This window comes from Danio rerio, chromosome 11, assembly GCF_052040795.2.
Source record: "Danio rerio strain M-AB ecotype USA chromosome 11, GRCz13ab, whole genome shotgun sequence".
Classification (NCBI taxonomy): domain Eukaryota; kingdom Metazoa; phylum Chordata; class Actinopteri; order Cypriniformes; family Danionidae; genus Danio; species Danio rerio.
Genome location: NC_141031.1, coordinates 43,520,001 through 43,533,883, shown reverse-complemented (window position 1 = coordinate 43,533,883; position 13,883 = coordinate 43,520,001). Strand labels below are relative to the sequence as shown.

The 13,883-nt window shown below is 37.1% G+C and overlaps 1 protein-coding gene across 12 annotated transcripts in view; it reads left to right on the top strand.

Annotated features, from left to right (window-relative positions):
• Positions 1 to 13,883, top strand: part of trim62.1 (tripartite motif containing 62, tandem duplicate 1) — an 87,660-nt gene that overhangs the window by 45,507 nt on the left and 28,270 nt on the right. For all 12 annotated transcript variants that reach the window (XM_087272892.1, XM_087272891.1, XM_087272894.1 and 9 more), the window contains 1 exon segment: positions 5,652 to 5,747. In XM_087272892.1, coding sequence (XP_087129018.1) covers positions 5,652 to 5,747 — 96 coding nt within the window.

Here is a 13,883-nt window from a genome sequence, read left to right as displayed (position 1 = left end):
TACCTGCTGCTACCCAGTACTGGGGACCACCCAAACACTCCACATTCACTCTCATACACTATGGCCAGTTAAGCTTAGGAAACCCACGCCAAGAGAACATGCAAACTCCACAAAGAAATGCCAACTGGCCCAGCCGGGAATCGAACTAGCCACCTTCTTGCTGGGAGTCGACAGTGCTAACCACTGAGCCACCATGTCACCTATTCACAAATTTTTTATTCAATAATCCAGTTTTGCGCTCAAGTCTGATTTGCATCTTCGGATAAAACGTATCAGTGATGACATCAAAATTGCTTGACTTTGGATGCGTGTGATCTTTGAATGGGTGCTCGTAGTGTCTTGAGCACGCCTGGCGCGTTTCATTATTTATGCACTCTTGATTATCTTCTCTCTCATCAGTGGCAGCAGTTTGAAATGTATCTTTAGCTTCTAGGCAGGTGGTTGTTTAATGAACCCATGAGGACAATTATAGAACGCGTAGTACAGCTGAATAGAGCTCAACAGTAGGGTTCCTGATGAAAAAACACAGTTTAATGTCAAAATGACTGTATGGAAGTTTCAGCAGGTCAACTTTTCAAGATAGATGTTGGGTATTTAGATGTTGGCAAAAAGACTTGATTTCTGTTGAAGTGCACACTACTCAAAGAACTTAAGCCAGACCCACCAGTCAGATATGACGAAGGGATGAAAACCAGAAGCTTTGCAATTAGGTTTGTGGTGAGCTTTTGCAGGGTTGCGTAGGCTGTCTAGACGATATTATCTTATTTGTAGGAAGAGGAGTTCTTAAAGAAACAGAACACCTCAAAAAATGACGCAATGAAAGTGGTTGTGGACCAGTGATAACCTCAATGACCTTTGTGATCAAGTGTTCAAAAAGTATGGTGGTTATTATTTCTGTTTTTATTTTACTGTATGTCAATTTAATGCAATTGTATGTGCATTATAATTTATAATTTCTTGTGTTATAGATTCACTGAAATGCTTTTCTTAATTGGATTTTTTTGGTCTTGTTTCTAGACCAAATATCTAGAAGTTCTTAGATTGAGGAGTTTTTTTCTAGACAGGTAAAAAATAATTGCTTGTCTTAATAAATTGCATGCCAGCATAAAGGGTCCCACTTTATATTAAGTGTCCTTAACTACTATGTACTTGCATCAAAAAATAAATACAATGTACTTACTGTGTTTATAATGTATTTGAGAACACTTGTGCTGCTCTTGAGTTGGGATAGGGGTTGGGTTATGAACAGGTTTGGTGATATGGGTAGGTTTAAGGGTGGGTTAAGGTGTGCAGGGGTGTCAAACTCAATTCCTGGAGGGCCGAAGCCCTGCACAGTTTAGTTCCAACCCTGCTCCAACACACTTACCTGTAGATTTCAAACAAGCCTGAAGGACTCAGTTAGTTTGATCAGGTGTGTTTAATTAGGGTTGGAACTAAACTGTGCAGAGCTGCGGCCCTTTTGGAACTGAGTTTGACACCTGTGGTGTAGGGAATGGTCAGCAGTGTATTTACAAATGTAACTACAGAAGTTAATTACAGATGTAATTACATACAGGTCTTTTAAACTTTGTAACAAGCTTTTAATTCCTGTGTAAGTACATATTAGTTAAGGCCACTTAATATAAAGTGGGACCGCATAAAGTTAAATACACATTACATAAACTGCTCCCATTTTCTTTAGAATATGTTGCTCAAGCACAGAGTAAAGCTAGGGTAAAATAAGTTTCAGTCTTGCAGTTGACTTCCAGTGACCTTCTTCCCCCTGCCATGTGGGATCCTGGGGAAATGTCATGTCAAACTTCCTCTCGCCCGCTCAGATTGATATAAACGTGGGCTGCCTCTGACCTCCAGTGCTCCATATACTCTCCACGCAGCTCAAAGCAGCACACTGCCTCCTTTGTTTCCACATCTTAAGCATGCAAGCTCCATTCACTGCCAAAAATGATTCATCTCTCAGCGCTGGACAAATCTCTGTTACAAGAAGTTGTTAGTTCTCTGCATATACTTTTTAAAGGTGGAGGTAAATGGCACATACCAAAAGTGATGGTGTATAATGATCCAGTCACCATTTGCATTTCATTTTCGAAGTGCACCGGCTGGTTATGTCGCTTTTGCTCGATTCATTAGAGACTGCTCTCATCTGTCAGGTATGCACAGCGAAACCAGGCGATGTTTGGATGCTGGGAAGGGCAATTTGATTCTTGTAGACTGCATTTCCCCGAAGTAATGTGCTTTTATTAAGAAAGTACTTTGTAATTTTAGTGCAATGGGTTATTAATATGCATAGATTTAATAATGGGTGTTTCAACAGCATTTTTTTCCATCTAGCTCACTCTCAGTGTATCACTACAACATGATGCCGGAATGTGGGATGGGTATGTTTTTCAGGATGGTCTTGTTTATAAAATATGTGACCTGGTTTCATTGGTGTTCATTTCCATCTGGAACAGTAACATCAGCTATTGATTACACTTTTGGCATTTAGAGGTTGGTTATTCATCATGCAACAGCTTTTCTGTCACCATTTGTGCTTCAGCCATTGTACTAATCTAAAATATAATAATAAATGGTGTGCTGTTATTGTACCAAGTTCCTCTTCTTTGACGTTTATACAGATCAGATGTACAGTTAAAGTTCTTGAGTTAATTCATTATGTCTAATGTAATTATTCATTTTCTTTTCGACTTAGTCCCTGTATTATTCAAGGGTCTGCACAGCAGAATGAACCGCCAACTTATCCAGCATATGTTTTACACAGCGGATGCCCTTCCGGCTGCAACCCATCACTGGGAAACATCCATACACTCTCATTCACCCACATACACTATGGACAATTTAGTTTACCAATTCACCTATACCACATGTTTCTGGGCTGGTGGGAGAAACCGGAGCACCCGGAGGAAACCCACACGAACATGCAAACTCCACACAGAAATGCCAATTGACCCAGCCGAGGCTCAAACCAGTGACCTTCTTGCTGTGAGGCGATCATGCTACCCACTGCGCCACCTAATGTAATTATTAGTTTTGATCAAGCAGCTAAAATGGTTCAGTGACAGGAATGAATGACAGGAGAGAATGTATATTTACAAATGAAATGAAGTTAACCAAACAAAACATGAAATATTTTATGATCATATTGTCTGCAATGAAATACAACTCTAAGTCAATTTGGAAATCACTACTGTTTTTTTATTTGTGTCTTCCATAATGTAGGGGTGTAACGATTTATCGTTGTACGATTTATTGCGATGCAAAAATGTCACCATATGCATCGTGGCGTTATGACGATTTGATTACGATATGACGTCCGTTTTCTCTTATTAGTTGAGCTGTTTGCACGTGAGCTACGTTCCACCTGCTGTCGCACGTGAGTTCAAATTGCAGCAGCAGTAATGTTAGCAGACCAAGATGAGTGGAGTTGAAACAGATGATGGCCCATCCTCTCAAAATCAGACGTCTGGCAACATTTCGGTTGTACAGTCATTGCTTTAGACTCGTCCGCTTTTTGACACGCATACTGGGTCAAACATAGCCGAAGTTTTAAAGTCTTCACAGTGATTTACATACTTTGCACAGCGACATGGATACCTTCTAATGGTGTTGAAAGAGTCACATACTGTATTTATAAGGTACAATTCAGCCTAAAATATCATTCTGTCTTCATATAATGATGTATTGGCGGCCGCAAAATCACACATGACGTGAGCTGACCGTGAGCTGTTACTACAGAGGGCGGACTATGCTTCAGTAAACAGAATCTGCAGGTTGTGACTAACAGGTAATAAAGTAGTAAACAACATTCAGTTTGTGGAACAGAGTGATCGTTCAGGAGCCACGTGGGAAGTATGAACAGCAGTGGAAATGAAACCGAAAGCGTGCACATTATTTAAATAATCATGTCGCATTTTAGAGTTATGATTACGACGAGCATGAACTCTTTTGAGTACAGAGGTACACAAAAATGCACGTCAACATGATATACTTGATAGCGCCGACATCAGCAACGCCAAAGAAATAGTAAACCTGCCTAAACTGCTGAAAAGAGCCACGACTGTCCTGTGTAATGAAAAGACGGCCACCCTGTCACTCATCATGCCCAACATGAAGACAGCCATCCATAAAAACCTCTCAGACATATACACATCAGTTCAGGATTATTTTATAGAACTGCTGATTACATGGAAATGTAGATTTTTTTTTTTTTTTTGCACACACAAAAAACGAAAGTGACCAAGCAAAGCCTTAAGCTCTTACTGTTAAATTCAATTGAATTGAATAATTTCTATATTATTTTATAAGAAGTTTTTAAATTGTTTTATTTTCCAGAGACAGTCCTGTTTAATTTACTTTCTTAAAGAAGGTTCAGTTTAACAAGTTGAAACAAAAGAAATACATAAAAAATAGTTTACTTGGTAATTCAAAATTTTTTTAATAAAATTTGCATTTCAGTTTAATTTTCAATTTTTATTCCAAATATTGTGATACATATCGAATCGTGAACATTAAATCGTGATACACATTGTATCGTGAGCTGAGTGTATCGTTACACCCCTACCATAATTTCTCAACTTTTTCTTATTTGGGGTGTTATTTAAATCTGCTAAAATGTCAATAAAATTTCTTTGTTAATCTGTAGAGTTGAATTTTCAACATCAAAGTTGACAGCAGAGATCCCATAATGCAATTCACAACCATTAATAAATGGAAAACACTTGTGGTAAAAAATACAGAAACCTAATAAGCAGATATTTTTTACAATGTACATTCTATTGGAAAATATAAACAATTTTTTCCCTCAAATCATTTAGCCATATCAATACATTTACAACTTAAATACAAGGAAATAATACATACTTTTAGGGTGTAGTATAAGTAGGCAAATTGCGAAGCAGCAAATAGGTGCCAGCTTGTATTAGAAAATCGCAACACCATTCTTCCCTTTAAATCAGTCAGCCATATTAATAAATTGCTAATTTAGAGATGAGTATTGTAAAGGGGCTTCTGCCTGTGCTTATTCTGCCTCCAGGCGAGCAAACGTGGCCCCGTCGTCCTGATTCTGCCACGTCCACTGCAGCACAGACCCACTTTCCCTGACACAAACCTCTCTGGAGACTCGCTGTTTATTTATTAATTTCTGCTCTTCTTCCCCCCCTGCAACTCTAAAGCCACCTTTCACTGTTCCTTTCTAACAATTTCAAGCATCCAGTCTGGATCAAATCCATGCGTGAAAGGACTGAATAGCAATATAGCCTATTTCAGTCATAAAAGCTTTTCTCTGATATCAACTCTTGTGAAGCTATGTCGAATTTGGCCAAGGACAAGGTCAGCGTTAAACCCAATTGGAAAAAATGTTCATTGTTAAGATCTCAATGGTGCTCATTTCCATTGAGCATGCACTGTGAATTGAGGAAATGCTAAATATAAGAGCGCTTTCCTGCTGTATCATCCCCAGGTGGATTTTATTTTGGCCAATCATGCGTTGTAGAGTCATGTGTAGAGTCAGTAGTATGGTATTTATTGCTATCAGGCTTGTGGCGTCTCTCTAAGGAAGGCTTTGGAAGCGCTTCAGACTAATTACTTCAGGTCAGAGGTTGTCGGATTAATGGGCAATAAATGACATGATGTGTCGCACTGTGGTTTTCCTACAGAGGGAGATGAAGGAGCAGCTGGCGACTCTTCAGGACAGTGAGAAGGGTCATACGGAGGCTTTACAGCTACTGCAGAGGCAGCTCACTGAAACCAAGGTAAACTTCTGCAGTTTATCGTGTTGTCCTGCCTGTTATTCAGGACTGCACAATGCATTTCAATTCAACACCGACATCACTATGTGTGGGTCTGCAAATGTGGAGCCTGTAGAGTGCAAAGTGTAACCATAATGGAGTAGAAGTTTGTCATTTGCATGTGTTCTTAAAGGGATAGTTCACCTAAAAATGAAAAATCTTCAATAGGTGAACAGTATTTTTCAAAATATCTTTTTTTTTTGTGTTCAGCAGAAGATACTAGGACCGCACAATATATTGCTTCAGCATGGATATCACAATGTACACATCTACAACAGTCACTTTACATGAAACTTGTAGCTTATTATATTTAATGCAGATGTAATCATGCAAATCAATCTAATTTAATCAGTTATTTAAATTCAAATAGAAATATTCAATGCATCTGGTGAAATTCTATTCATGTTGCAATATATACAGTATCGCAGAAAAACAAAATGTCGCAACAATGTCAGATTTAGCCTGACATTTGCAGCCCTAGAATAAAGTCGTAAAAGTTTCATTAAGAATAAACGATGAGTTTCATTTTCATATATATATGTATATGTATATATATATATATATATATATATATATATATATATATATATATATATATATATATATACATATAGTTGAAGTCAGAATTATTTTCCCCTCTTTGATTTTCTTTATATATATATATATATATATATATATATATATTTTTTTTTTTTTTTTTTTTTAAATAATGTTTAACAGTGCAAAGAAATTTTTACAGTATGTCTGATAATATTTTATCTTCTGTAAAAAGTCAGATTTGTTTTATTTTGGCTAGAATCAAAGCAGTTTGTAAAGCCATTTTAAGGTCAAAATTATTAGCCCTTTTAAGCTATATATTTTTTTGACAGTCTACAAAGCAAACCATCGTTATACAATAACTTGCCTAGTTACCCTAACCTGCCTAGTTAACCTAATTAACCTAGTTAAGCCTTTAAATGTAACTTTAAGATATTATTTACTGTCATCATGACAAAAATAAACTAAATCAGTCACTAGAGATGAGTTATTAAAACTATTATGTTTAGAAATGGGTGGAAAAAAACTTCTCTCCATTAAACAGAAATTAGGGGAAAAAATTAACAAGGGAGCTAATAATTCAGGGGTCTAATAATTCTGACTTGAACTGCATGGTTTCCGCTGAATTCATTTTTCCATGGCGGGGCGCCACGCCAAAATTGTTCCCAGCTAGGCTACATCACAGCTTTTGATTCAAAACATTCAGTCGTGTTTTGTTTTTTTTAAATAGCAGGTTATAATCGCACCAAAACTTATTAAAGGGTAAGTGAACTATAACAGCTCAAACTTTTCTGTAACTGTAGTAGTGCTGTGCGTCATTTGTTTAACCCTTTAATGTTACGTACTGACTGACTGACGGACTGACTGACAGGTGCGTGAGGCCAGCAAACACGACGTATAGTCGTTTCACTTCACTTCAGGACGCAATAATGCCGCTCTGTAGGTCTATTGGAGACATTCATAAATATTCCTAGCAAATCTAATAAATGTTGGAGACATACTTGTTACATAAACACTAAATCGCAGTTCAGCAGTGTATATTTTAAAGCGCACAAGAAGATCTGCGCTAGAGCAGCGTATATTGAGCAAAGTTTTGTGCACAAGCAGAGGAAATTGGCGCGCAAGCAAATAGATTCGCAATTAAAACATCATGGAGTAGTCCAGCAAATAAACTACCTTGCGACGCAATAAATCCTGTTAAAAGTCGCATAAAGATTAAATATCATTTTGCGCGTGTTGATTAGTGTCATTAAGCTTCGGTGGGCGTTGATGACAAAGTTCCTTACACATGCCACTACCGAGTGGCACATGGCAGTGAAAACCGGACATGCCACCGGAAATGTCACTACAATCAGTGGCCTGTGCCAGTGGCGTCTGTAGGTCAGATGTCATGTTAGTTGCTGCGCAGCTGTCAGTAAAGCACTGCACACACACATACATTAACACACACACACAGAATATAGCAAAATGCTGATTTTTTTTTTCTTTTCATTTGGCGTGCGTTATTAAATTTCATAACACTCTCACCAGTCATTAATATTTATTTGCGTTCAATACCCCAGCTTGTCACGGGGGCATGAATAAAATGTTCATAAGTTAAAGTGAAACTGCCGAACTGCAGTTAAAGTCAGGCATCCTGCTGATTTGATTCAGAATGGCTCTTTTTTGTCAGGTGGCTCACCAGTCAGGTATACATCCACACTAAAATATCAAGGTAAAAGTCATCATAGCTTGCGTAGAATAGACCCAGCTCCCAACACAACTTTGAGAATAGATTAACAGTGATTTATTTATTTTATTTATTTATTCATTTATTATTTTTTTATTTATTTATTGCGTAATAAGAGTCTCGCATTAACGCAGCACATTAACGTCGATAACGGCCCACCACTAATAAATATATACACTGGATTTGAAATTAAATGAACAAGACTTTCTTTAACTGCAGCTTTAATTTGAGCATTTGCTGTAGAAGCCTGGCAGAGCACCACCAGGAAATAAAACCCAGTATCTGGTGATGTATATGTGGTCTAGACTTCAGGCTGTAATTGACTGTAAAGGATTTGCAACCAAGTATTAAGTGAAATTTTGATTTATTTGATTTATTATTCTGTCCAATTACTTTTGGACCCTTAACAAGTGGGAGGCACATATGCAAACTGTTGTAATTCCCACAGCGTTCAGCTGATTTGGATGTAATCCATCATTACAAATCCTTTGTGTTGGTGTATATATATTACAGAAATACAAAGAAATCACAGGGTCTGTTTATTCCAATAATGTGCAGCCGTACTCTGAACAGAGTATATTTAGTTCCATGAAACTGTTTTCCAAGGGACTTTTATTAAAGCAGTGACCCAAGAGATTTAACCATTGAAATGAATGCTATTTACTGCTTAAATGATATCTTAAATAATTTTCCACTCCTTTGTAATCAGATTCATGTTATGATATTTAAATGTAAATGTTCATTGCTAAATGTTTTAAAGGGGCAGTTCACTCAAAATTGAAAATGGCTCAATCATTCATTCCCTCATGTTGATTTAAACCTTTATGAGCTTCTTTCTGCTGTTGAACACAAAAGAAGATATTTTGAAAAATGCTGGTTGCTGGCACCTATTGATTTGCATAGTAGGAAAAAAAAAAGTTACTTTGGAAGTCAGTGAGTACCATCAACCAGCATTTTTCAATGATCAAATCAGCAAATTCAATTATCTGCTTTCATGTTCAACACAGAAACTCAAATAGGTTTTCAACAATATAGGGTTAATGACGATAGAATTTTAATATTTTGGTGAACCGTCCTTTCTGATGGACTAACACACATTCAACATGCTGCTCAATTCAAATAACTGCAGTTTAACATTGAAACCACGTCTGCATTTCACCTCTGATGGGACTCTATTAAGCCACATCTGGTTGTGTGGAAATCAAAACGCAGCTGACAAACAGCTCCTACTGCCCACCACAACCATTACAGATTCACAGCAGGTCTCTCGCCCAGTCCCTTGCTCATTTTTTCCACTCTCTCTCTCTCTCTCTCTCTCTCTCTCTCTCTCTATTATGTTGACATTGAGTTTCCAACAAGCAAATTGGTTTATTGAGCAGGTCCTTAATCATGACGCCTTGTTTTAATCAGTGGAGAGAGACACCACAGTCAATACTGCAACATTGTCTGTCACTTTGCCTTTCTCTCTCTTTTTTTTAATCATCTCTGTGTTTGGGATTGAGGACTATTGCGGAGGAAGAGCTTCCTGACATTGCTGACCTCTGGCGTTGGTCTTATTTGTCTTCAGTTAGTCTTCAGAGTATATTTTTACAACACTGCGCACAGCTCCACTGGTGTGTGATTGTGGATGTGTTGTTTTGGAGATAATTTAGACATGTAATATATCTATGATTAGATGTAATATATCTATGATGATATGGGTTTAAGCATAATGTGAAAGTCTCCCCAATTTAAATAAAAAATATTGTCATTTAGAGCATTTTTCTTCAAAAGATTACAATTTGTCAGAAAAAAATTCTGAAGTTTAAAACATCTATGTTGTATTGTCTTGGAAATAAATTGAAACATCTGAATAACTGGTGTCTTCTGTGTTGATTAATGCCAAAAAGACCCTAAATTACAACATTATTATATTATTTTAATTTGTGAGAAACATAAATAATTATGTTTAATTATATAATTAACACATAACTTAATCATAAATTCAGAGACCCCCCCCCCCCCCCCATATTTAAGTGTTATCTATCTAGTATATATATATATATATATATATATATATATATATATATATATATATATATATATATATATATATATATATATATATATATACTAGATAGATAACACTTAAATCCACATATATATATATCACTGAGCAACGCATGTAAAACAATGTGAAGACTTGTGACACTTGATTGACAGAATCGTAGAAATGAAGGATTAGGATCGTCTAGGGCACAGGTGTCAAACTCGGTTCCAAAAGGGCCGCAGCTCTGCACAGTTTAGTTCCAACCCTAATTAAACACACCTGATCAAACTAATTGAGTCCTTCAGGCTTGTTTGAAACCTACAGGTAAGTGTGTTGGAGCAGGGTTGGAACTTAACTGTGCAGGGCTTCGGCCCTCCAGGAATTGAGTTTGACACCCCTGGTCTAGGGGGTCGAATCGAGATTGTGACCTTATTTCGATTAATTGTTTAGCTCCAATATCTATCTATCTATCTATCTGTCTATCTGTCTGTCTGTCTGTCTGTCTATCTATCTATCTATATCTATCTATCTATCTATCTATCTATACAATATATATATATTGTTCGGTTTGGTTCAAACCTTTTCTTCAGCTCTGTGTCCTACTTGTCAGCACGAAGTGAAAATTAGCACTGTTTACTCTGGTAATAGTCCTGGCTGTATTGTGAGTGATTAATCATAACCTTTCATCACAATATAATAACCCCCTCCACTTCTGAAAGGTCTAATGTCATCAAGCTCTTTTATTATTTGTTTTATCAATCTCTCATCTCCAACTGGTCATAAAGAGCCACAATTCAATCTAATCCTAATGTGCTATCATCAAGTAGTTTTACCATCAAATCTCCGGTTTCTAGGAATCGCCGACCCCAATTTTCGAAGAACAAATTCTTTGTAGTTCCTTAAGTCGACTTAAATTCGCACAGAAGATTGCATTTTCTGGAAGCAGGCCATGTTTTCATTTTATTGATCTTACAGTTTGCGTATTTATCTTGCAAGCAGATTAAAGAGTTTATCTTTCAGTTCGTTCCCAGGCTGTCCACTAAAAATGTAGATGTTCACATTGACCAGCCAGTCGTATCCTGTGTGGATATATTGATGCTGTGCCTTAAGATGCTTACGGAGTGGCAGACGCTTGACATTGACATTCAAAACCATCAATGCCAAATGCATCCCGCAGCGCAGACTCTCCTGCAGAGATAAGAGGACAGCAGGTTATTTTACATTCACTGTCGCAGCACTGCCTCTCCAGAACTCGATTTATTGAGTAAACCAAATGCTGAAATAAAGCAGGCATGTCGCTTTGAAATAATATTAAAGTCAGCTAACTCTGTCTTTGACCTTTGCTATATTATTAGATTTATATTTGGTTTTTAATACAATTTTTTAATGTTGTTTATTCCTGTTACACAAAGTAAAATAATTCAACATTATTACAACATCGGTGATTCTTCAGAAATAACCCTTTTCCTGTAATTGATGTGAGATATCTCAATTGAGAGATGGTGTTTCACCGCCATTGAGTTTTAATGTTAGTGTTTTAGGTGTATTACAGTAAGGGAAGCCTTAGTGCATGGGATTTCCACGTGTCCTGTGAGCAAAATACAAGGATGATCAGAGAAAGTTTCGTTTTCAACATTGGAGTGCTGTTGAGTGCGTACTTAAACATCACTGATTGGCCATTGTGTTTACATGCTTGACAGAAATGGGTGTGAAAGTCATCAGTTCACTGCTCTTCACCACTGTTCACCTAGTGCAAACACTTGGGCAGTTCAAAGCCAGGTAGATCAGTTGATCCATCAGCAGATCGCTCGTATGTCAGCTCATAGACAGACAAGTTGATCTACGTGGCTTTCGAAATGTTCCAGTGTCCATGTATCTGTATTTGCAATTGATGAACAGCATTTGATGAAGAGTGGTGAACCAATGACCTTCACGTCCAATCACAGTCCTATCTGTTAAGCATGTGAGCAATAGCCAATCAGCAGTGTTTAAAGATCCCCTGAGATGCTTTGAAATTTTAATTTTTATTCATAGCTCCTCCCCTTAAAAACAGACAATAGTGTTTTGTATTCTCACAGTTCTGCCAGAGAAGCAAATAAGAAGCATCTTGAAGGGAGCGAGGCATGTCAGATACTAGAGAGTATTTGATGGGTCAAGATTTGATGAGAAACTGAAGTATGAGGTGACGTGAAAAAATCATTGATCCATTTAGGTGGAAGTGACAAACTGCAAACTTTGTATGTTTATATCAGTTTTATAAATTCTTAACATAAATTTTGTCACTGTTTTGGAGCACTCCCGCTTATAGATATCCTTAAAACTAACTATACTCTTACTAGCGTCTTAATTTAATTTTATTTTTTTAAATTCAAGTGACCTTTAAGTATGGTCTCTACAGCAGTCAAATGTTGGCAAGCAATGCACAGTATTTCAGAAACTGCTGATCTATTAAGAAAAGAAAATATCCAGTGAGCGGCGATTCAAATGCCTTGTTGATGCCAGAGGTCAGAGAAGAATGGCCAGACTGGTTCGAGCTGATAGAAGAGCAAAAGTAACTCAAAGAGCCGCTCGTTGCAACCGAGGTCTGCAGAAGAGCATCTCTGAATGCACAACACGTCCAACCTTGAGGCAGATGGGCTACAGCAGCAGAAGACCACACCGGGTGCCACTCCTGTCAGCTAAGAACATGAAACTGAGGCTACAAACTGCACAGGCTCACCAAAATTGGACAATAGAAGATTGGAGAAATGTTGCCTGCTCTGACGAGTCTCCATTTAGGCTGCGACATTCGGATGGTAGAGTCAAAAATTCATCAACAACCTGAAAGCATTGATCCATCCTGCCTTGTATTAATGGTTCAGACTGGTGGTGGTGGTGTAATGGTGTGGGGAAATTTATTGTTATTTATTGGAGTATTGTTGCTGACTATTTCCATCCCTTTATGACCACATTTTCTTTTTTTGTACAATATATTTATTACTTTATTCAATTTGCATATCACAACAAATTACACAATTACAGAATAATAATCATGAAGACACAGCAAACTTTTTACCCCAACTTTTTCCAATCAGGAGCAATAATACGTTCAGCTTGTAAAATACACATATTTATGAATCTGACCTCTTTGCTTTGTAAGAGAGGGCTGACAAGGTATATACCCATGAGAAAAATCTTAGGGTCTAATGGTCATTTCTTTGATAAAATTTGGTCAATTATTTCAATAACACCTTGCCAAAAGGATTTCACTTTCACACATTCCCAAATACAGTGATAAAGTGTACCTCTTACTTCATTACACTTTATACAGATATCTGGAATATTATCATTAAACTTGTGCAATACAGCAGGAGTTATGCATGTTCGCATTAACTGTTTGTACTGTACGAGTTTCAGGCTACTGTTGATTGTTTGTATCTGAGCTTTCTTACATGCCTCTTTCCAATCCTCTAGAGATATTTCATCTCTTTATATCTTCTTTCCATACCTTATGAATAGGCCCACACGGAATCTGCGCGCAGAATTCCTTAGATTTTCCGCAGAATTCCACAGATTTCTACAGATTTTTAGCACATCATTAATTCTGTTTATTTACTTGAGTAAATGTGTAATTGTAAATTTTATTTAGTTTTTAAATAGTAATTTATTACTTTTTATTTCATAAATCAAGGTTTTAGTTATGATACTCCGCTGGATACTCCCAAAATAATTCCGCAGAAATCCATAGATTTTTACCAAAATTCTCAGCAGAAATAGCAAAAAACTTCCGCAGATTCCGTCTGGCCCTACTTATGACCAAATTTTC